Source organism: Prunus avium, chromosome 7 (assembly GCF_965620075.1).
Source record: "Prunus avium chromosome 7, drPruAviu1.hap1.1, whole genome shotgun sequence".
NCBI classification, from domain to species: Eukaryota; Viridiplantae; Streptophyta; class Magnoliopsida; order Rosales; family Rosaceae; genus Prunus; species Prunus avium.
In genome coordinates this window covers 6521015-6546136 of record NC_142290.1, presented here as the reverse complement: position 1 = coordinate 6546136, position 25122 = coordinate 6521015, and the positions used below count along the sequence as shown (strand labels likewise).

Below are 25122 nucleotides of genomic sequence, written 5' to 3'. Positions count from 1 at the left end.
CCGAAACTTTTTGGCAAGGTTTTTTTTTTTTCTTTCGATTTTTGATAAGTGACAAACATTTTTCATGATAATTTTGTTTGTTTGTTTATTTATTTATTTATTTTGGCTTTCACATAGTTGGACAGGCCAAATTGACCAGAAGCTTTGTGGGTCGTGACCGGCCTTTTGACCTCAATTGTCTGCATCGTCCAAACGCGCAGTTTACCATTTTGCAGGCCTCCAATACAATTTCTCCAACCTAGTCCAATGGCTGACAAGCTTTCTAGTTTCTAACCTGCTAAGAGAATAATATGACTGGTCTCATCGATTGAATTGTCCCTGAAGCTTTCTTCTCAACCTCAATTTCTGTCTGCAGGTGCGATTTCAATTTACAACTTCATCTCTCTCTCTTCTCTGCTATCAGTTTGTTTCAATTATCATGGAGATTCTTTGCCTTTGCGAATTCTCTACCTTTTTGTATTTTGTTCACAAATTTTCACTCTTTCGCTCTTCCTTTGTGTGTCTCTGTGTTTATGTTCAGTGGATTTTCACCATGTATCATGCCAAGAAGTTTTCAACAGCGAGCTTAGTTCCTCACAAACCCCAGAGCTCTGAGGAGCTTGCAAACGTTGGGGTTGTCAGTGGTGGCTCTTCAGTGAAAAGCCCAACGCCTTCTGGGGGAAGTGGCAAGCAACGCCTGCGGTGGACTTCGGATCTCCATGACCGCTTCGTCGACGCCATTACGCAACTCGGTGGACCAGATAGTGGGTATTTTTTTTTCAGTAACGTAATTCTATTTGGTACTTTCTTTTTTAGTTCTATTTTTTCATTGTAATTAATCCATCTCTGTTGTGTTTTTTCCCTTTAGCAGACGGGTTCTTTGTCTTTCCCTGTTTTGGGGTCAGTTGTAGTTTTCCCGAGTATTTAGCTCTGTTAAGAATGTGATAAATGTATGTTTGTTTGCTCACAGTATCGGGTAATAGAATTACGAGAAAGCAATTTTCACATGTTTGAAATAGTTTAGTGGCCTTCCTATATTATCCCTGCCTTACAGTATCAAGAATTATAATTTTTTTCACTTTTTTTTTTGTTTGGTAAACTAACTTTTACTTCATTAGTTATGTTGTGTGGTGATCCTCTTAATTCTGAACCAAATAATTTAGAGGGATTTTATTTCATAATTACTTGATTAGTGGCTTCATTTATGGTAGTTTCAATGAAGATGCTTGGGGAAATAAAGGCAGGATTTTATTGTATTTCCTATGTTTCCAAAACTATTGTTCTTTGATTACGGATGACTTTTCTGTTGTAGAGAAACTCGTCTTCTAACTGAACTCTAGAATTGCTTCTCTCTCTCCCTCCCCCTTTCTTTTTCTGATGTTTATGAGTGGGGACCTATGTGGTTGAGATGGCTTTGGTTTGTTTTTATAACAGAATTTTTTTATTTCATATTTTTTATTTTTTTTATTTTTCCATTTCTGCCGTTAAGGTATCAGTGCTGATTTGAATAGTTGAAGTCTAGTTAAAAGTCTTGTGGGTAAGGGTAGTTAAGGGAGATTCATTTAATCAGTTAGAGTCCAGTTAAAAGTCATAAAGAAATTTGTTTCTTTCTTTCTGTATGTTTTTATTTGTTCTCTCTTTTGCTCCTTTCTTATTTTGAATACAAATTGTTTCTATTAAAAAAAAAAGAAAAAAAAAAGAAAAAGAAATTGGTTCCGGGAGGAGGGGGTTCATGATTGGGAATTTGTTGTTTAGGAACATGCCTCTTATGTGTAGATAGTTTGTGGCGAGTCCTTTTGAGAAGGATTCATTGTCATGTTCTATTATTCAAGGTAAGTGTGAAGTCATTTCTAGTGGTTAGGGCTCCAAGAAAGTGGATTGCCTTGGAAATTCTTCTCTCATAGCTATCCTTCTTTGTCTCAGAGGTCTAAAATGTGGCATGCTATCCTCGAATGAATATCTAACATGTCTATATATGGCCATGTGAATATATCTTTGTTGTTCTTTAGAAACTCCATCAGCTGCCTATTTTCTTCTTCTGATAGCCGCACATCTGCGCTTTCTGGCTTAAATGGATACAGATTCTTTTCCACTAGTGGGTCAAAAGTGGGGATTTTGATTAGGCTCGTGCCTGAAACATTTAGGTGGGTCCCCTTCTAGTTGTTTTGAAGGTTCACGTTGATTTTCCGGCTGTTTGGTACTGGCTGGTCACAATACTGTGGCATTGTGCATCTCCATTTTTCGGTTACATGGATGCAAAAGCTAAAACAACTAAGTAACTATTATTTGAGGCCGAGACCGGTCAGCCTTATCACCCTGTAAAATTGACGGAACATTACTAGGAGGCTCAAACCAAAGTTAAAAGCCAACTCAACTTTCAAGGTCCAGCTTAGCCATAGTGTCGATGTACATGGGTCTCCGTTGATGTCAATGGTTACTTGTCCGTCCCTGTAAAACTACTCATGATGACCTGGTGCAAGGTTGAAGGAATTCCTTCCATTTGATGTACCCTTTACTTTCCTATTCAAGTTATATGCAGACAGGGCTTCTTCCAGTTTGAGCTCTGCTAAAAGTTATAAGGTGAAAGAGAGTCTACCAGTGTGAAGTCCACTAATGCCTTATCAACGCAAATAACCAGTAGAGTGACTCATCCATGGGATTCACTTCCTTCTTGCCAAAGCTGATCAATTTGCTTGGCTTGATTTAATATTCTATACCTTTAACTCTTTATTTCCACAGCTGTCCCAAAAAATTTGCATGTGCAAGTGTGACTACCAATGGCTCATGGTTTAAGAGGTGGATGCATTCTATATCCTTATGTCTGAATTATGTTTGCTTTTCTCATTGCCATAACTACTGTGCAGGGGTATAGATCTTACAAATTCTTTTCATGATTTCTTGTTGTCTTTCTTGTCTTGTTCTTCTCTGAGCTTTCATTTCGTCATCTGGGCCAGGATTCTTCTAAATGACAGTTATAATCTGGGAAAAAGATTGGACTGTTGATAGAACATTCTGTTTAGGTAACTTCGGTCGTTTCGTCAATTGTGCACGATTGGCCGTGTGGGGAGGGAGCATCACCTTGTTTGATCATGGTCTCCACTTTCCTTCTCAAGTTCCTGCACTTGTTAGTTGTTTGATGGATGTTAAGGAACAATGCTTACTTGTATCTTGCCGCTCTTGTGGCTTCCTCATAGGTGGTGATACTCAAAATAATATCCAAATTGTGTTCACATGTACAATTTTGCCAAGCACATGGTCTGACGGATCTCAGTATAGGTTTGTTTTGGCTACTTGATCTTTCTGCTTTGTCTTTTGGTTTGCGCATGAGGATTGTGAAACCACTTCCCTGTTGATCTTACTCATTGCTTGGCTCTTCCCTCCTTAAGTCTTGTACAGCCGTCGGTTCTTGTGGTGACTTTGACCATGCCCTTGGGGGTCTCTTGAGTAGTGACTCCTGCACACTTTGTCCTGGCCTAAGTGCTGATCCAACCCATGTCTAGTGTACAGCTATCACATTTTCCTACCTAGGACATTCAAAGACAAATCAGCTCAGGAAATCCATCAGTTTCGTCTTCCCATTTCATGTTGGAGTTAGATGCTTTCTCCATTTGCTTCTTGTTACGTATGTACTTGGAGATGAATGCCTCCTAGAGTTTGGTAAAATTTGGGATGGACCTCAATGGAAGATGTCTAAATTAAATTTAGTGTTGGTCCAAATAGATTTGAGAACACATTGCACATCAATGCATCCTCATCAGCTTCAGGCACCATTTCTAGTGAAAAGGGTAAGCATGCTCCGACGGATTTGTCTTACTTTGAATATTCAGAACTTAGAAGAAACACAAACATCTAAATTTTTTGGGCTTGCAAAACTCCTTGAGGCAATTCATCTTCTACTCCATTTGTATAAGCTTGATCTTCCATTTAGTCTTCTTTCAGCTTATTGTTGCTTTGAGACCTTGCTCTGAGCCCACAGAAAATTGTGAATTTGTCTAGGTCCGATCATGTTGTCAACTTGTCATGGATTTTGATTATTCAAAATGTTTGGTTCCAGCATTCAGCTTTCCAAGTCATTCTTGAAGAACTGCTCAATTTTTTTTATTTTTTTTTTGTGCTTCTGGGCGAGAATGGAGGTATAGAAGACATTTATGTTCAATTTAGGGTTTACACAAAGTGTTTAACGTATTTTTTTTTTTGAAAAGAAACAGTATTATTCAAATAGGATAGAGCGAAAAACACGAGATGGCCAAGGAGGCCATCTTACAAAACAGAAAGAAAAAGCTCTGCACTACAACACTACTGCTTTCCAATCTAGGTGGATAAGCTGAAAGCTGATATCCTTAAATTCTACAGAAACAGAGGCCCAAAGAGATGCCCAGACTCGGATACGATCCCATATCATCTCTACCTCGTCCCCCATCACATTCTCAAAAATTCTCCTATTCCTTTCCCCCCATATTTGCCAGAAAATTGCCATCATGGCACAGTTTCCCAACACTAAACCCTTCCTCCTCCCACCAAAGAATCTGAACCTGGCTTCCAACACCTCACTACAAGTTGCAAAGTTTCCCCATGTTATCCCCGTCTCCCGGGCTAGCTTAGCCCACAGGGACGAGGCAAAGGGACATAGCAAAAAGAGGTGATCCACAGATTCATTTTCTTTTTTGCACAGGACACACCAATTAGGAGAGAAATACCAGCTGGGTCTTTTCCTTTGGACCAAGTCGCATGTGTTAATTCTGCCTTGAGCGATTAGCCAAACTAGTACTTTTACCTTAGGGGGAGCTTTAGATTTCCAGATTACAGCTGGAGGGAAGCAGAGATTTGGATGGGGATTTACCATCAGGTGCCTAGTAAAAGAAGTACAGGAGAATACTCCTGAGGGCTCTAAGTTCCAAACTCTGGTGTCGCATCTACTAAGAACCAACACGACCTGTTCCAATCTGAAAAGTAGCTCAGATAGTTCCTCTATTTCCTCATCCCTTAGGTTTCTACGGAACCCAAAGTCCCAGCTTAGTGGAAGGGCATTCCTGTCTATAGAGATGTCTGCAATTTTGGCATTTTGTTTACGAGATAGTCGGAAAAGGCGAGGGAACCTCTCCCCCAAAGTCGTATCTCCCAGCCACACATCTTCCCAAAATCTTACTCTTTCACCATTTCCGACCTTGAGGCGACAACAAGCAGCGAAATAACCCAAAACTTTGATTATTTCAGTCCATGGACATCGGCTGGAACCTACCGATATTATTTTAGAGTCCCACCCATTCACCTGTAACCCATACTTACTCTTAATCACATCGTACCAGAGGGTATTGGTTTCATTTTGGAATCTCCATAGCCACTTCCCAAGTAAGGCCTCATTACGTTTCCTTAGATTTCCAATCCCGAGTCCCCCATTTTCCTTTGGTAAGGACACTACCTCCCATTTCACCAAGTGGTCCTTCCTACCTTCCTCCACACCTTCCCACAGAAAGTTTCTGATTGTCTTCTCCAGCCGTTTTGCCACACTAGCTGGAATTCGGAATAGTGATAAATAGTAAGTTGGTAGGCTGCTCAATACTGCCTGAATTAGAGTCAATCTTCCCCCTCGAGATAGAAACGCCTTGCTCCAACCTTCTAACCTTCGTTCTACTTTCTCTAAAACCGGGTCCCAAAAAGGTAAGCTCCTAGGTTTTCCCCCAAGAGGCAGCCCAAGGTAAGTCAGAGGCCAGCTTCCTTTGCCACAACCTATCTCAACGGACAGGCCCTCTACTTCACTGTTTTCTGCATTAATCCCAACAATTGAGCATTTTCCTCTATTTATTTTCAGACCAGAATATTTAATGCATAATAGTAGTTCAACTGTGATAACTTCATAAAGTCATTAAGTCAAATGATATCTGGCCTGAATGATCCTATGTTTCTACTAATAGATCGGTTTCGGTGGTTGAGCTGGTGTTGCCTTTTCCCTTGATGCTTCTTGAGTCTTTAGGCCACATTTCAGGTAGTTTGACTTGGGTGGACATTCTGTCTGTTATTTTATAATCCAATTTTTCAGTTTTTTTTTATTCCGTTGACGTCATGGAGTTCAGCCTTGTGCCATTTGATTTGGCAATATTCTTGTTTATTTGGTTCAGTCCAACTATTATGTTTAGTCCAAGTAATAGGTTCACATGGAGAAGGATCTTGAGCAGTAGGTTGACATGTAGAAGACTAAGCAACAGGTAGATCCAAAGAAGTATTTGGATTCAGGAACTGTACATGTATTATCATTTTCCTTAAGTTTGGCAAGATGGAAGGTTGGATTCTCAACATTAAAATATAACACCAACTCCCAAACTGACAATATATAAACTCTAATAAGTATCTCAATATTATATGCTACAGTGGTGTTCTGATTGCTCTGAAATTTGTGCGTTGATAGTGCTGTTGGTTGAAGTAGAAGTCCAATTGCAAATTGATTTCTGTTTCATCCTGGCCTTTAATTGATGCTAAGTGTTGAAATTCCTGTCAAAAAACATGCTCAGGCATGGAAGAAAACCGTGTCTAGTATGAAGAAGAGCCAACGAAGATTTGTTGAACAACTAATTCCTTTGTTTCTCCTCTCTGCTTTCACTCTTCTATCATATACTGTGGGTTACCATCTATAGTGATAGTATGAGTCAACATGTTAACTAATAACCTTGATCAAGCGACCACTGAATTGAAATTACCAATTTGTACTGTAAGGGATATCCATGTGGATGGCTAACTGACTAACCAACCCTTTTGGGGACTTTTACTTTGGACTAATGGGTTCTAACTTTTCACATTGCTTTCTTAAAGGACAGTCACTGTTGCATTCAGTTAGTTTATTTAGAGAAGTTCTGATTTTTGGTACTTCAAATCTTTTTCTCAGACTAGAGTGTAGTGTTTGGTGTTTTCTTGTAGCCCGAGTTCGGATTCCATATCCACGATTTGTAATGTCTTTTGAGTTAATAAATCTATGTTTCTCTGCGTGCTTTTAGTTTTGTGAAATTATTCTGAGTGTTTGGTCTCATTCTTAATTCTGGTTATTAAGGATTGATTTAAGCATTGATTTGTGGTTAGATTTTTCTAATGAACTGTGAGGTAGCTAATGGTGTATTCACGGGACAAAATGTAGTGTCGGATTAAACCATCCCAGTCCTTCATTAGAGGTGTGCAGTCTTTGGGACAAATCAGTCCCACAGCACGGGACTGGATGTTATTTTTTCCAGATCCAGTCCCACCCAAACTAGTGTTTATGATCATATCCATTACCTAATTAATATATTTCATTCTTTCCAATTTGCTTTAGGGGCAACACCTAAAGGTGTTCTGAGAGTGATGGGTGTTCCGGGACTAACTATTTATCATGTGAAAAGCCATTTACAGGTACGGCCACCTTGCTACACTATATGACCTACGCAGGAACATAAATGTTAGACATTTTTATGTTTTAGTTTTTAATAGCGTTATTATTCTTTTTTATAGAAGTATCGCCTTGCGAAGTACCTGCCAGAGTCTCCGGCTGATGGTAATGGTCGTCTCCCTCCATCTATATGTGTTATTTCAGCAATAGCAGACTTGTTTTTACAGTATGAAAATATGAATATGAATTTGGAGAAGCACTTTGACTTATAGGTTCTAAAGACGAGAAGAAGGGTTCTGGAGACAGCCTTTCTTGCTCAGATTCTTCTCCGTGGGTACCTTTTCCCTTCCCTTATATGATTATATGCACACTTTTTGTCTCGTCTTAAGCTTTCATGACCAGTATCATCATATCTCTTTACTTGCATAGTCCTGTGTCTTATTATTATATTAATGATCTGCATCTAATTAAAATCTTTAAATTCTTCAGTGGAGTCCAAATTAATGAGGCATTGAGGATGCAGATGGAAGTTCAGAAGCGTCTTCATGAACAGCTTGAGGTAAGGTCTCTTGCCCTCACTTTGCCTTAAATTGCTGAAAGAGGAATATAGTCTGGCCTGAAAAATCTTCTGCACAGGGGCACTAGGATTTGAGATATATTGAAAGAAAAGCACATAGAAAGAAATTTGTTTTCTGATGGACCAGAAAAAAATTAATTCAAAAACTGAAAGGCAAACTTTAAATTTCTGCTAATAGTGATGTTGAAATTGCTGCCATGGCCTGGGTGGTAATATGGCAACACTGGAGGCTAGCAACTGGTTAAGTAGTAATGGTTTGTAGGAGTGTTTTGGGAATATTTGTTGGTGGGTTGAGTACTAGTTGTTTTTTCTTAAAAGATATTTTGTAGGGATGGGAAAGTTGGTGGGTGGATAATTGCAAAAGTCCATGTTTTCTTCTGTTTTTCAGTTTTTGTTCACAGAACACATTATTGTGTTGCTTGTTCATTTCGAGTGTAGTGCATGGTTCTGGAACTGTTTCCTGGACCCTATCCTCTTAGTATAGAACGCAGGTGCATTTAATATGGTGAAAGCTTGTGTCTGTTCTTGTGTGTGCACTTTATTGTTATTGTTATTTGTCACTTTCTTCTGGTCTTTGCCTGTGCATTTTGATTGGCTATACTTGTGTTGGCTATATTAAGAGTTTACTAATAATTTTTTCAGGTTCAAAGGCAGTTGCAGATGAGAATAGAAGCTCAGGGTAAATACTTGCAGAAGATCATTGAGGAGCAGGAGAAACTTGGTGGGGTTCTCAAAGGATCTGATGTATTGCCATCAGCGGAGGATAAGCAGAAGTCATCTCAGTTGGAGACAGCGGGTGATGCAACCGCCACGCCCTCATCTCCGCGAAAGAAACAAAAGGTAGATGATGGGTTGCCAGATGGTTGCACCACATCTAACGTGCCTCCAAAAGCTGACCAAAAGAATGAATTTGTCGGTCAGTGGGATCGAGACTTGTATGGAAGTGATGGTGGATTTGGATTCAACTTGCAAACAGAGTTTAAAGAGAGAGATGGCGATGCTGCACAGAAAGCGCCAATGGAGTTAGATCCCTTGTGTGGTTCAAAACAATAGGAGTCCGAATTGTCGGTAGTATTTCAAGAAGCTTGTGCGAGTAATTAGAAACCATGTTATGCATACCACGTAAATAGACATGCAATCCATTTGTAATTATACAATGTATGATTTTCCCCCTTTTTAGTGTATAAGTAGAGCATGTAATTTCCAACTCCCCATGAATGCTATGAGATGGATTTTGCATGTACTTACATCTTAAATCTATTTATTTCGCCTTTTTTTTTTTGGGTGATAAATTTATTTTGCTTGTTAGTTTTAAGTTTTCAATGCTTCAATGCTTAATATTGGATCAACCTCGTACAACGCCTGGCTGCTCATCAACGCTGTTTCCAACTATCCTGCTTCATCAATGTCTTCATTCACGGGGTGCTTTAGAAATTAACTTTACAAAGAGTTTATTTATATTTTTTTGATACTAAGTCCCAAGTCTCCCAACAATCGTAGTGAGTGTACTGAACTGACACCAACCTCAAAGATAGGGTTAGGACGTAGAGTGCTTGGTAATCCTCCAAAGAAACTCAACGACAAAGGACTGTTGGAACTTGGATTGGAATTGATACAAACCTTCTAGGATCCATTTTGTTCCGGGAGCATTTTTACTCACCATTTTAACCCAATGTAAACCCTCCTCACTACCCTCTTAAAAACTTGTGGAATGAGAAGATATGAACTTGGATTCTACCGCTGCCCTGTATGAACAAGTGTTGGACTTGTGGTACTTGTTCTGAGCACAGCACTCAAGACAGCCCTGGAGAGAGTGTTAGATGTTGGTATTGTGGCCATAGGAACGAGCATGAGAGTGAAGATTGCCCGGTACTATCTTCACAACTCAACAGGTCCTAGTAATGTGGACAAATCTGCTATGTTTGTTTCTTTTTGTCTTTTATTCTTTGTTTTTGGGGCTAAGGACTCACAGGTTCCTGACATTCATGTTTATGGTGTCATAATCGGATTACCATGCTTGACAATAAGCCATACGCTTGCTTGTGTAGGCGATATGATTCAGCATCAATGTAGGAGGTGTTTGAAGCAGGATCATGCGGCTGCATTTTGCCCGTACAAGAATTATGTCCCAAAGGGCGCAAAAGTTGGCCCCGGCTATATGATAGTTTGTAAATGTTGTCGTGAGGAGGGTGGCCATGACGATGAGAACTGGGTAGGACTTGCTGTTCCTCGTAGGTGTTGGAATTGTCGTTCTTCTGGTGAGCACAGCACTAAAGACTGCCCCAAAGAGCGTGCTTCCGTGGGAACGGGAACACAAGCACAAGAGTGAAGACTGCCCCAAGAAAGAAGCCGCGTGATTGCCGACTTTATGCGGACAGGCCTACGGCATTTACATATATAACTAGTGGAATTGAGCAGTGCTCGATTACTAATATTAATTAGTTGCAGTCCCGATCTCTTGGACTACAGGGGTCCAAGAGATTTGTGGTCACTCACCGTTATGTAAATTCAACGGTTCACTCACTCTTGCACTCATTTTAAGAAACTTTTTTGAACCATTGGATTAATATCCAACGGTGGGTGATCACAATCTCTTGGACTCCAATGGTCCAAGAGATCAGGACTGTAATTAGTTGAACTGAGTCCCTGCTCGAATATATGAATATTCGATGAATTAGCAGCTTTGTTCGTGCTATTGTTTATGCAGGTGTTTTAGTTTGGTTGACAGCTTTTTCTAAAGTCTATTTAAATAAAATCTGTTTACACTATCCTAGTGCCTTCTGAATGTCTGAAATGAAATCAAAAGGTGGTTGTCAAACACAATGAGGACCAATATACGGTGGTTTTTGTTGTTGTTTACTTAATGGTATTTACTTAATTGTTGTTTTGATATATGAATTGAGTTCTGAAGGGCATGAAGAAAAAAGGGACAATTTCATTTTTCCATAAAAGTAATTTTTTAAAATGATTTAACTGAAAATTTGATGAAATGTTGGGAATTTAGACGGTAGGGGGGAAATTGGAGAAGAAAAAAAATTCATATCCTTAATTTTCTAAAAAAACAGGATAGGGGGTTAATTGAAAATTAGGTATAAGTTTAGGGGCAAATCACTAGTATACCCACATAATTATTGACTAATTCCTTGTGATCTGGTATTTATTATTTTAGTATGTGGTTGTGAAAGTAGCTTGGATATTGAATGTTGGTGTTGACATCGGACAAACTACTTTAAATAGTGGTTGCAATATTATGTGATTGACAGACAGCATAGCAGTTTTCATCTTTCAACAAAAACAATAAATTTCAAAAAAACAAACCAAAATTTTAATTTGACCTTTATTGTCATTATGGTGGTTTTGTTGCTAGCTAGGTCACATATGCATATGACTCTGTTCTTTAAATAAATTTTATTGATCCTATACGTAATAAGTTTTCAACTATAATTTTTATACTACTTTTTGCAATTTGATCTTTTTTATTTTATTTTTGTCATTCGACAGGGAGGGAAATGGAGGAGTATTATATTGGGTTGCTTCACGATTGTCTTTTACGTGAATCGAACTCGGGTGCACTCTGAGCCGGTCTTGAGATTTTGAGGGTCCTGTGTGAACCTTAAACTAGGGCCTCACATAAGCTAATACAAACTTACAGCATTACGTAATGCCATACAATAAATGTTTTTTTTTTCTCAAAGTGACCAAAGTACCCCTACTCCCAAGGGCAAAATTGAAATTTCACAAAAGAATTAAATTGGATTAAATCAATTAAATTGAGTCAGGGATATTACACCTTTTGAATAATCACCATGATTGTGACTATGAGTCTTTGTCGTAATAGATCATATTCAGATATTGAATATTTTTTAACACCTAATTTATTTTGTATCAATATTCCAAGAACATCATTAATTGGATGCAATTTTTTTGCTTGAGTTAGTTGGATGCATTATTTTTGCAAATTTGAATATCTGAGAATATATAAAAACTTGGACTTAGAAAAGTTTTTAATGGTACTATTGGTATGCTTTGCTGTAAAAGCCGGTATTTATGGCACTGCTGCCAACAAGAATGCAGTACTCCCGCAGTGAAAGAAATTCTCTATAGAATTGAAATGCACCGAATTGTAGTTTGACCCAATAGTGAGTAGCCTTTCTTCTTTCTTCTCGGTCCCCTTTGGCTTACTAACCACATTTTTAATCGAGGTGAACCCTATATATGGAAGTCTTATCTCTAAGGGCACTAGAAATTTTGCGAGCCCTGTGCAAACCTTAAACTGGGGCCTCACATAAGCTAACACAAACTTACACTATTATGTAATGCCATACAATAAATGTTTTTTTTTTCTTCTGGGAAATGCTTGTGGTCGAAGAGCCTTACAAAGCAGCTGTTCAGAACACTTCCAGGAAACTAATAACTTGGCCGGATGAGATTTGGATGTAGCTTTGCTAATTTTAAGTGGTTTAATATATTCTCCAGTCAAATAGTTTACTTGGATGTAGCTTTCCACATCAGTATTTATGCCCAATATTATAACAGTATTGGTGATTGCCTTTATATTCCTTTACCAAGTTATGTATTGATTCCCGCCCTTGCATTCCTATTACAAGCCATGAATGCATTACAACATTAGGATTTCTGTTAATCAAAACCATGAAGCATAATTCTTGAAACCATTAGTGATCTTTTCGGTGACATGCATGACAGTTTTTCTTGTATGAAATTAACAAGATTATCAGCCTTTCTTCTACCCGAAGCTTGCTGCACTTTCTCCCTATTTCCAATTATGGAGACTGTATATTCACAATTTTAAGGGACGGAGAGACCCTTTTCAGGTTTTCTAGCTATTCATACTCTATCTGTTTCCGTTATATACAAATCAAGAGATCGTTTTGTGCTACAGCTCTGTGATATGAAAAAAATTATTACAGAGGCTTTGGGGAAAGGAAAGCTAGCTTAAAGGTAAGATTTTGGGACAGGGACGGGAAGAAGGGAAATAAAGAAGGACAGGACGTTAACTTTGCTATTAGTTGGGTCAGGGCATTTTTTCTCTTTTTTAATTATGAGTAAATTGAATTTTTTTTTACTTTTAAAGATGATGTGTCAACTTTTTAGTCCCATAGATAAATTTTAATGAGGTGGCGTTTCGAGGACAAAAGTCAAGCATATCCTAATCAAGGTCTTAAATATCGGAGGTATCGGAAATATCGCAGGAAATATCGGGATATTATCGGTATCGGAAAAAATTGAATAAAAACCACGGAAATTGTAAGAAAAACTTGGAAATTTTTATTGAAACTTTGTAGGATGTTTATTTAGTCAATTATCTATTAGTTTATCACAAAAAATTGGAAGGAAATGCATTGCATAATGGATTTAACTGATTTAAGTTGATTATATAGCGAGCTGGCAAACACCGTAAGTGTAGAAAATATGTAGTAATTAATGAAAGAAGATTAAACACACCATAATCATTTATATATAATGAATTACTACAATATTTTACACTTTATACATTGCATGGTAAGATACATGAGTGACTTAGTACCACATAGAGTTCCTATGAGGTTCAAAATTTTCACTATCTTCATCATCTCTATGTGTAGAGTAAGTATATTTTGAAGAGTAGTCATCAAATGATAAATCCCCAAAATAGTTTTGCATGTAATTGTTAACATGCCACCCATATGGATCCGAGATTGGTTGACGTTGTCCATAAGCAAAATCATTTGAAGATTGAGTCTTGGATTCTTTCCATGAGTCACTTGATTCCATCCCAATAGGAATGGGATATGAAGGGTAGGGAAATGGTTGGTTATGAGTGTAACCATAGTTACTACTCATCTCATGTGAAAATTTGTTTCTTGCAAAAAGAATTCAAAACAAAACCATGTATATATATAAATATTTTGGTATTTTCACAAAAACATAAGTGATATGGTGGTTAAGGTGTTGAAGGATTAAAATGGTTTTCACAAATACCATGTATATAAATATTTTTGGGTTTCGTATCGGGATATTATCGATAATATCTTGATATATTGCCCAAATCATTCATAAAAATGTTGAAAATATCTTCTCGATATTATCGGGATAATATCGATATATTGACGATAACACTATGGTTAGTTGTTAAAATATCGGACCCCCAAAAATCAGATATTATCGGGATAATATCGGGGATATTATCGATATTTAATACCTTGATCCTAATAGAGAAAATTAAAGCACATTAGATTAGTCACCTCCAAGACACCAACTTCCTCCACAAAACCCAAATATACCTTAATTTAATATATATACCATACTGTTCGCAGAAATTACCTAACTCATATTTGGCGTTATTTCTATCAGCTTGTATTGATTTACCTATTTTTAAATCTACACACATTTTCATACCAACTTGGTTAATTGTACTAATTATATTACCATAAGTTAACTCATCGTAATTAGTTTGACCTGACTCGTTGCTTAAGACTGTTCTAATTTTATGGGCAAAGAGGTTAGGGAGACCGTTTATGAATTTTTCTTTCCAAAATGGTTGGTTACTATCATCTCTTAACATGACTCTAGCGATAAAAACATCCTTATACCATCTGAAATCACTTAATTTAGGGCATATGAGATTACTTAACTGGTCATGAATTCTAGCTGTTGTACTACTGGGTGTACCAATAAAATGTTCAATTATTGTGTATAAAAGGACATTGACTCCGTCTTCTATACTTGTTCCTATTCGTTCATCTAAAATAGGGTAACCATCTTCATTTGTCTTAAAGGCATGGATTTTTCTTAACTTTGTATCTTCTGTAAGATGTTTATCCCACCAGAAACGAAGTGTTCCTGTGAAGCCTGTTTCTAAAAGGGAAACTATTTATGATTGTCTTAACTGGTGATTGGTGGCGTAACTATTGGCTACCATAGACATGTGTTGTAACTTGTTTAGTATCTCCTGTTCGGACAAGCCATCGATATTCCACTCGTATAGCTTATCAGAAGACACTGAGAATTGACTCTGGGTTCTTTCTTCAAACTGGACATCTGGGGGCGTAGGCTTAGGATACAAATTTTTGGTAAGACTTGTGGGGTTAACTTTACCTATTAGGCTACTAATTTTAAGGCTTTGGGAATCCTCGTGTTTGGGCCCAAATTTAGCACGCCGAAAACAAAAGCCCACACCATCTCCTAGGCCGCTTGTATCAGACGACCTCAGGCCCATCAGCACGACCCAGCCCATTAAACGAGTGGACAGGCCAAGAACACCTGGCCCAAAAAGATTAAGAGGCCTGGGAACAGTAGAAATCAGAAAGCAACTTGGGCCTTGGAAGAACTAGAATGGGGCTCAAAACGCAAACTAAACCCAGCTGATCTTTTAAAAAACAAACCCACGTGATCCCTGACTAAGAAAAGTCAACAAAATCGGCTGAAATCAAGATTGAACAGGAGCAGGTATGAAAGAAGAACGTTTCTGAAAAACTCTGTTGCCAGGAGACCAAGCCCCGTTTTGTTTATTCGGAAGATATCCTTATGCACCAAAGAAGGCGCCATTTTCAAAGGATAAGCACACACTGTTTCTATGAAAAGGAGATAAAGCGGGAACAGGGAGTTGTTCAAAAACTGGGAACTTGCCATCACAAGCTTCAGACTCTTGCAAAAGCAGTTGAAATGGAAGAACAGTATGGGATCCCATCAAAACGCAAGGAAATGATCACTTCAAGAAACTAATTGATAAGTGCTCGCATGCCAGAAAATGGATAGAACCCCTGTTTGTTTTAAATTAAAAATTAAAAAGATCTTTTGATTACTTGCCGCCCACTTTCAAAAGAACATTTCATATATATATATAAGAGGGGGTGAACAGAGAAAAGGACAATCAACCAACTCAACCAAAACCCAGTCAAAAGACAAACACTCAAAATGATCACTTGATCACGAGAACTCAAAGCTAAGTCCAACAGACCCAGAGTCTGAAGCATCTTAATTTCAAAAGCTTTTTTCAACAAGCTTGCAGAATCATCCTGTTTTTCTCCCAGCAAAGACAGCTGAACCACTGTTTCTGATTTGAATTCCAGTTCACAAATCAACAATAACGAAGTCTCTCTCTCGTTACAAATTTGGTTCAGCAGAGCCAAGGCAAGCAGAGTTTTGAGTTTTCTCAAATATGAAAACCTCAACAAATTTATGAAGAGCCCTGACTAAGCAGCACAGGTATTACAGCCCATTTCCAGCTCGAGTCCAGCCACTTCTGCCCCTTTCAGACGGGAGAAGTCCCAGTTCTGCCCATCCAAAAGCCTTCCAGGGTTCGAAATAGATTAAAGCTCTGCCAAACTCAAGCTTTGGTATCGATTTGCAGCTGAAGCCTAGCAGTTGAAGTTGTTAAAAGTCCAGTCCAGCACAGGCGTACCCAGTCCAGCCCAGAACAGAGGCAACTATCCAGACAGAAATGGAAGCACAGCCCTCTTCTTGTCCTTGTATAGTCAGTTTTTCCCTTTTTGAGTCTTGTAAAAGGGAGTTCTGCCTGAAATTGGTTCAATCTGTCATCTTTCATTCTGGCCAGAACTACCGGTTTTCATACTGAGAAAAATTGTAAAAGTCCTTACCAGTCTAAGGCATAGAAAAGAACTTACTTGGGAGATATTCCTCACCCAAATTCACAATCGCTTGTTCAAAGTCAATAGCTTGGGGCGCAAGTTATTTTTACTCTCAAATCTGTTGGAATTGAAAAATTGCTAACGGTGGCACGCTCGACACACAAAGAAAGTTAATTTATAGACCAACCATGGTCTTTAAATTAATGGGGAACTTTACCCTACCATTACAGGTACACAAAAAGGGGTGAACAATTTGGCACGCCCGGTGGGACTGCTCAGTATATACACCCTGCAGTATTTTGAAAGTATATGTATATTGGAAGTTCTAGCCAGAATCCATATCACACAATGGAACGAGACCAAGCAGCTTTCCAAGAAGGACCAGACTCAGAAGAAAGCGACGCTAGACAATCAGCTCATGGCAGTACAGGAAGCAGACGTTCCAGAACTGGTTCCAGGAGGCTGAACCAAATACAGGAAGCCGTGTTCCGACAAGAGGCTACTACACAAAGGAGTCAGGAGTCTTTGAACAATATAACAGCCATGATGCAGTGGCAAGTTAACAGGCTGTTCAGAAAAGACCGCGAGGCCGCTATGGCCAGAATTCCAAATCCTGACGCCATAGTTCAGCAGTTGGACCTTCCCTACGGTCCTCCACCAGGACTGGCATGGCCATATCAAGAGAATCCTCTTATTGCACAGATAGCTGGAGTACCGGGACCCGAAGAAATCCAACCTGGACAGAGGGGCGGAGCCCTTCTCGCCCAAGAACATGAGGCCCCAGTCAGGCCGGAAGGACCTGCACCAGTTCAGGTTCCCCAGAATCAGCCAGAATCGCCTGCGCCGCAACCTGTGGCCCCGCGAAATCAACCACTGCCACTTCTGCCTGAGGCGCCAGCTGTGCCACCCTACAGACCAAGAAGAATGGACCCCAATCCATTTCCTCCACTAGCAAGGGGCAGGAGAGGCAGAGGGGGAATTAACCCTTTTGCCAACAATGACAGGAACAGACCAGGGGCAAATTGGAGAAACCATCTGGAGATTGAAGAAGAGGAAGAACACAGGGAGGAAGCTCTACCCCGACCATACAGAATAGAGCACAGGTTTGATCATGATCAGCCAGAACAGGGACGAAACCCACGTCCTGTCAATGCTTTGAATGACATGGGGGCACTACAAAGAATGATCAGAGAAATGATGGAGCCGGAGGCCAGGAGAGGAGAAAGGCCTACCTACAGAAAGCCGTACCCGGCTTACATAGACCAGATACCTTTACCTGCAGGTTTCAAAGTACCAAACTTCACCTTATTTAACGGAGAAGATCCTCATGCTTCGTCGGTTGAGCACATAGGCAGATTTTCTGTCCAGTGCATAGCTATAGAGAATAATCCTCTGTTAAAGCTAAGGCTTTTTGGGAATTCTCTCTCTGGACAGGCTTTCACCTGGTATACCAGTCTGCCAGCCAATTCTGTGCAGACCTGGGAGCAAATGGAAAACGTTTTCCATGACTATTATTTCAGGATCCAGCCAGAAGTCACCATCAGCGATCTTACTGCTCTCAAGCAAAGCGAAGACGAACCTACTCAGGATTTCATAGCCAGATTTAGAAAGCTCAAGATGAAATGCCGAATCCCTATGGAAGAAAGGCACTTCATTCAGATGGCTTAAACCTCCCTTAAGATTTCTTTGAGGAAAAGATTCGATGGGATGCTATTCGGAGATCTGGCAGAACTGGCAGACAAAGCATCCAAATATGAAGAACTGCTAAGGGAGGAACAACAGAAGAGGAACTCTTCCAAAGGTACATACTACAAGTCCCCTTCTTCTTCAATCCATTTGATTGAGGTAGAGTCAGAAGAGGACACGGAAGGCTCGGAGGAAAAAGAGGTTGCAGTGGTAGAAATGGCAAAGTTAAAACATCCTATTAGCTGCAAAGCTCTTACAAAGCCACCAAAGGACCAGAGGCCGCCACCATTCACAGGAGGATTTGTTCCAAACAAACCAACACAGAACAAGGTCTACTCTTTCGATCTAACTAAGGTTGATGCCTTGTTTGATGAGATGCTGGCGCAAAAGGCAATAGAGACGCCTCATAAGCTGCCTAAACCAGAAGAGCTTAAGGGCAGGCAGTATTGCAGATGGCACAACTCTTGGAATCACTCCACCAACAGTTGTGTAGTTTTCAGAGATGTCATACAAGAAGGAATAACTGCAGGGAGATTGAAACTAGCAGAAAAACCCCCCTCAGTTACGACAGATCCTTTTCCCCAACCCCAAGTCAACATGGTCAATCTAAATTGGCCAGAGCGAAGGGAAAATGCCAGTTCCAGCAGGAGCAGGAGAACTACAAAGGAGAATTTCCAAAGGCCAAAGGCGACCATCTCGGCTGGAATAGTACTATGCAGTAAATGCAAGTGTGAAAGTGAGTTAGAAGTGACTCTGGACAGGCAGAACCAGCCCACACACAGCGTGTTTGACCGGATTGGAACGTCGCACCAGCAAGGCCTAGCTCCCATTCCTCCCAGAAACAGAGTCAGACAAGGGGATTATCTTAGGTCAGATCAGCACAACAGAAGAATGCCAGAGCAGCCCAAGGCGGAGATACCAATTAGGATGTCGGGAAATGACAAGCCCTTAGCAACTATCATAGAGGGAAGATGGTATTCCGTTGGAAAAAGCGGCAGACCAACCTTGGAATTAACTAGAACTCAGAAAAGAAGAGTTCAGAGGCAATATTCCACCTTCCTTAGAAACAGGAAAGATGTGCAGGTGTTGACAGAACCAAATTATGCCAGGAGAAGAGAAAATCCAGAAACAATTCCTCAGGCAGAACAGACAAAACATAAGTCCCAAAAGCTGATAAAGACAGAATCCTTCATCTGTTCAACCTCATCCCCCGCCGATCAACCCATACTTCAACAAGTACAAGAAGGGCCAGAACCTGTTCCAGAAGAAGAACAACAAGGCTGGACTGAAGAAAACGAGGAGGAACAGTTGGACTATGAGCCATCTGCAGATGATCAAGCTGGTTTCCTCGAAACAGGAGAACAAGGAGACTGGACAGAGGAGATGGAATACGATGGGGGATTAGATGAAGAAACCGAAGCTTTTGGGGCAGAATTGGAGAACTTGTTGCAAGGTGATCTTGGCATTAACATGGTATTTATCCTATCAGAGAGATTCAGGGCAGCAGAAGGACAAGGAAGCACTCTAGAGGGAGACGTACTCTCGCAAGAAAGCTTCGAGTGCAGACTGACGGAAGTAGAAGGAGCGCCAGAACAACAAGTGCCTGCTGCCGGAACAGGCGGAACCACCATGAAACCAGTTGCAGAACAGCTTTGTTTCTCCAAACCAACCGGGGAAATGGCCAATCACCTCAGGCCTCTATTCATAACTGCAAACTTTGGAGGCATTCCTATTTCCAAGGTAATGGTAGATGGAGGCGCAGCCATTAACCTTTTACCACACAGACTGTTGAGTAAAATGGGCAGAACAGAAAAGGATCTAATTCCAACACGTCTGACCGTCACCAACTTTGCCGGGGGCATCACTAAGACTCATGGAATTTTGGACGTGGATGTCATTGTTGGAACCAAAAAGCTGAAAATTGCATTCTTTGTGGTGGACACTACTTCTACTACCTACAATGCATTGCTCGGAAGAGACTAGATTCACCAAAGCCTCTGCGTTCCTTCTACCCTGCCATCAGCAGCTAGCTCTTTAGCATGAAGAAGGTTACATGGAGATAGTAGAGGCCGATCCACGGCCATTTCTGCCTTCTGCCATGTGTTTTGAGGCAAGATACTATCACGATGACCTTGGTCCTTTCACTTTCTTTGGAGTCAACCAGAACAGCCGCCCTCATGGTGTCACGGCCCAAAGGCTCATTGAAGACGGTCTGGCCAATTCTCTAGAAGACTGGAATAGGCCTTTTGTTCTGAACCTCCAGAACTCCGATGTTTAGTCCCAATCAACAGGAAAAGGATCGAGCTACAACAATCCGATCCATTACAAAAAGATTGTTGATATACTGGGAAGAAAAGAAACTCATTGTGCAGAATCCAGCCATTAATATGGCAGAATTCACGCATGAGAGCATCGAAGAACAGGAAGAGAGTTTACAGGAGGAAATATTGGACTTTGCACCATCAGCACTAGATGATTCCTTACCAGAAGTGGAAGATCCATTACAGGAGATTAATCTAGGGACAGAAGAGGATCCAAGACCCACTTTCATTAGTGCACTATTGGAAGAACCGCTCAAAAACGAAATCATCGCACTTTTGCATGATTTTAAAGACTGTTTTGCTTGGCATTATCACGAGATGCCAGGATTAGACAGGAAACTGGTAGAGCACAAGCTGCCTATCAAAGAAGGTTACCTTCCAGTTAAACAGGCCAGAAGAAGAATGTCCATGGAAACAGAATTAAAAGTCAAAGAAGAGATAGAAAGACTGCTTAAAGCAGGATTCATCAGGCCGGCCATCTACACTGACTGGCTAGCCAATATTGTGCCAGTTCTGAAAAGGAAAACAGGGGCAGTTAGGATCTGTGTGGATTACAGAAATCTGAATGAAGCATCCCCCAAGGATGAATATCCTATGCTTATGGCAGATATGCTAGTAGATGGAGCTGCCCAGAACCAAATGCTATCTTTCATGGACGGCAACGCAGGGTATAACCAGATCATGGTAGCAGAAGAAGATATCCACAAAACAGCTTTCATGTGTCCAGGGCACATAGGTGCTTTTGAATACACTGTAATGCCTTTTGGCTTACGAAATGCAGGAGCCACTTATCAAAGAGCAATGAATTCTGTTTTCCATGATATGATAGGACATTCTCTAGAAGTATATATAGATGATGTGATAATTAAATCCAAGGAAGCTGAAAGTCATGTGTCGGATCTGAGAAAGGCATTCCAAAGAATGAGACAGCATAAATTGAAAATGAATCCTAAAAAATGTATTTTTGGAGTGCAGGCAGGAAACTTCTTGGGTTTTTTGGTCCATCAAAAAGGCATAGAAGTCGATAAAAATAAAGCAAAGTCCATCATAGAAGCTCAACCACCTCGGAACAAGAAGGAGCTGCAAAGTCTTCTGGGAAAAATTAACTTCCTAAGAAGATTCATATCCAATTCCGCGGGAAAGATTCAGCCCTTTTCTTCCTTGTTAAGGCTAAAACAGGAACAGATTTTCAAATGGGAGGAACAGCACCAACAGGCTTTTGAAGAAATTAAACACTATCTGTCAAATCCACCAGTTCTGTCCCCACCAAAGAAGGGCAGACCGCTCAAACTCTATGTGTCTGCGTCAGGAACATCTATTGGAAGTCTGTTAGCCCAAGACAACAACGAAGGAAAGGAGCAAGCGGTATACTATCTGAGCAGAACTCTGACAGAAGTAGAAAGAAATTATTCTGTGATCGAAAGGCTTTGTCTGGCTTTATATTTCACTGCTATAAAACTCAGACACTACATGCTGCCATTTACCATTTATATCATTGCCAAGACAGACCTAATCAAATATATGCTAACAAGGCCAATGCTAAGAGGCAGAATTGGGAAATGGACTCTGGCTCTGACAGAATTTGCTTTCAGATATGTCCCTCAGAAAGCTGTCAAGGGACAAGCTGTAGCAGACTTCCTAGCCGATCATCCAGGAGAAGAAATTGAAAATATGGACTCTTTGGATATAGCAAATGTAGATCTATTGACAAGAGCTCATGTTTGCCTTAATAATCCCATTTATTCGATTCATCTCACACCATGGAAGTTGTATTTTGACGGATCAAAAACTGACTTAACCTCCGGAGCAGGAATTGTTCTAGAGGAACCTTTGGGAGTCAGACATTGTTATTCTTTTCAGCTGGATTTCCAATGCACCAACAACAGGGCCGAATACGAAGCTCTAATCATTGGCCTCGAAATATTGGTAGAACTCGGAGTCCAGTCTGTAGAAATCCTGGGAGATTCTATGCTTGTTTTAAAACAGATTGCTGGAGAATACAAATGTTTGAACCCTACCTTAGCTGTCTATTTAGTAGCAGCTAGGAATCTGTTGACAGAATTCAGGGAAGCCACTTGGGAACACATCCCAAGAGAAGAGAACTTTGCAGCCAATGAACTGGCTCAAATAGCTACAGGAATACAAATCCCGGAAGATTGTGTGCAAAGGATTATCAGGGTAGGAAAGAAAAGTCTGCCATCTGTTCTGACCAGAGGAATGGAGGTAGATGTCAATTCTGCCATAATCACTGAAGATGATTGGAGAACTCCCATCATAAACTACTTGCAGTATCCAATTCTGCCTTCTGAAAAGAAAGTCAGAATCATGGCTTCAAACTATATTATGTGGAATGAAGATCTGGTCCGAAAAAGCAAGGATGAGATATTGCTAAGATGCTTGGGAAAGAAGGAATACATGAAGGTCATGGGAGAAACCCACGAAGGGATATATGGAGCACATCAAGGTGGAAGGAAAATGTGTTGGCTAATCAGAAGGTATGGTTATTTCTGGCCAACCATGATGAAAGATTGCGTTAATTTTTCCAAGGGATGTGAAGCTTGTCAAAGACATGGACCAATCCAGCAGGTTCCCTTGGTTCCCATGAATCCAGTAGTCAAGCCATGGCCATTCAGAGGATGGGCAATGGACCTCATTGGCAAGATTTATCCAGCCAGCAGCCAACAGCATTGTTTCATCATTGTAGCAACGGATTATTTTACCAAATGGGTAGAAGCCAAGCCTGTTAAGTCTACCACGTCTCAAGAAATCATCACTTTCATAGAGGAACAGATCATACAGAGATTTGGTATTCCAGAATCAATCACTACCGACAGGGGATCTTCTTTCATATCTGGAGATTGTTAAACATGGCAGAAGCATTCAAATTTAAGCTGCTCCAATCCACTCCTTATTATGCTCAAGCCAATGGACAGGCAGAATCAAGTAACAAAGTGATAATCAATATTATTAGAAAAATGCTTGAGAAAAATCCAAAGCAATGGCATGAGAAACTATCAGAAACATTGTGGGCGTACAGAACTTCAAAAAGGGAAGCAACTGGCATGACTCCGTATGCCTTAACTTATGGACACGATGCAATTCTGCCTATGGAAATTGCAGTTCAATCCCTCAGAATTGCTCATCAACACGAACTAGTGGGAGAAGACTACAACCAGGCCATGTTGTTAGAACTGGAAGGGTTGGATGCAAGTAGGATTGATACCCTCAACAAACTCTTAGCAGGAAAACAGGCTGTGTCAAGAGCATACAACAAGAGAGTTAAAAATAAGAGTTTTGAAGAAGGAGAGATAGTCTGGAAAGCAGTTCTGCCCCTCGGGACACATATAGCTGGTTATGGAAAGTGGTCACCAACTTAGGAAGGCCCTTTTATAATTAACCAAGTCTTGGGATTAGGAGCATACAAACTACAGGATCGAGAAGGAGAAGTTCATGCTGCGCCAATCAATGGCAAATGGTTAAAGAAATTCTATCCAACTATGTGGGATTCACAGGCTGTGCAGACAGATCCTGGGATAGAAAGACAACAACTTGAAACTGTTGTTTGATTTTGTTTTAAGATTTAATTCTGTATTAGTATAATCTTTTATTTCAGTTTATCAAGAGAAATCAAAATTCCAAAAAATAAATAAACTTTCATTTTCAAATAGTCACTTTGGTGACTCAACCAGTTCATTACAATTCCAAAATCTGAATTTTAAAATCCTAGTTTTCTAAGGGTTTCCTGCAGACTCGTCTTCTTAATCGAAAGCTCCTTCTGAAGCAGTACTCCCTGGTGGATTGAAGCCTCTGCGACTTCCAAAGCTGGCCTGGAGGCTGAAACCATGGTCTGCACAAGAAAGGTGGCCTTAGTCTTGGAGCTCAGTCCAGCACCCAGCTTGCGCTGTACCTCCCTGCGTTCTGCCAGCTGCTTTTGAAGCTCCTCAATCTGCTTCTCCAGCCTATCTGCAGTAGCCTTGGCCTCTTTGTACAACGCGACCATCTGATCCAGTTCTGCCTTCTGTTTTGCATAATCAGCCAAGTTGGCGTCATGAGTTGCCTTGCAGAGTTCAGAAGTCTCGAAGGTAGGCTTGAGATCCTCATAGCGATCGTGAAGGTTAAGCACATCTCTGGCCAGGTTCAGACTTATCTCAAGAATTGGCTTAGGAGCCATGTTCTGCCTGTGCAGCAGGTCCAGATCTTTCATCAGTTGTTCTACAGCTTCCCTATTTTCCTCCAGTTCCAGCTCAGTAGATTGCCAGACCTTCACCCTCTCCATGGCCTCATCCACTGCTTTGAATTTGGTCTTGTTAGGGGTACAACTGAGTTTCTCCAGCCTGTCCAGTTGGGCGTCCAAGTCCATAGCCTCGAATTCAGCCAATTCTGGGTCAGCAAAGGAGGCTGTGTGTTGCATTCCTAAAAGGACACAAATTAATGTGCAAACAACCAATTAAAAATACCCGCAAGTGCACGAATCTATCGAAGTATAGATTATGTAAGTACGGGGTCGATCCCACGAAGAACTTGTCGGTTTCCTATAAGTTCTAATTCGAGTACAAAGAGAACACTTAATTAACACACCACAAGTGCACAAATGAAAGAGGGAAACTAGAAATGAGTAAA

The 25122-nt window shown here is 40.3% G+C and overlaps 3 protein-coding genes across 4 annotated transcripts; all 3 read left to right on the top strand.

The window, feature by feature from the left end:
- The first annotated feature begins 133 nt into the window (after positions 1 to 133).
- Positions 134 to 9199, top strand: LOC110772355 (myb family transcription factor PHL13). Of its 2 annotated transcripts, XM_021976788.2 has the most exons (7): positions 134 to 355; positions 521 to 743; positions 7277 to 7353; positions 7453 to 7495; positions 7603 to 7660; positions 7820 to 7889; positions 8550 to 9199. In XM_021976788.2, exons 2-7 carry the CDS (start codon positions 533 to 535, stop codon positions 8958 to 8960), a joined length of 870 nt encoding a protein of 289 aa, XP_021832480.1. In that variant the 5' UTR covers positions 134 to 355; positions 521 to 532; the 3' UTR covers positions 8961 to 9199. The 2 variants fall into 2 exon arrangements, with proteins under 2 accessions (XP_021832480.1, XP_021832481.1); XM_021976789.2 differs by lacking the exon at positions 134 to 355 and having other exon boundaries at positions 553 to 747.
- An 11369-nt stretch (positions 9200 to 20568) lies between these two features.
- On the top strand, positions 20569 to 23367 carry LOC148292908 (uncharacterized). The gene has a single exon (XM_088244498.1). The coding sequence runs from the start codon at positions 20569 to 20571 to the stop codon at positions 23365 to 23367; it is 2799 nt and encodes a 932-aa protein (XP_088100624.1).
- Positions 23368 to 23369: 2 nt separating this feature from the next.
- On the top strand, positions 23370 to 23879 carry LOC148292907 (uncharacterized). Its single transcript, XM_088244497.1, has one exon. It carries the CDS (start codon positions 23370 to 23372, stop codon positions 23877 to 23879), a length of 510 nt encoding a protein of 169 aa, XP_088100623.1.
- The last annotated feature ends 1243 nt before the right edge of the window (positions 23880 to 25122 follow it).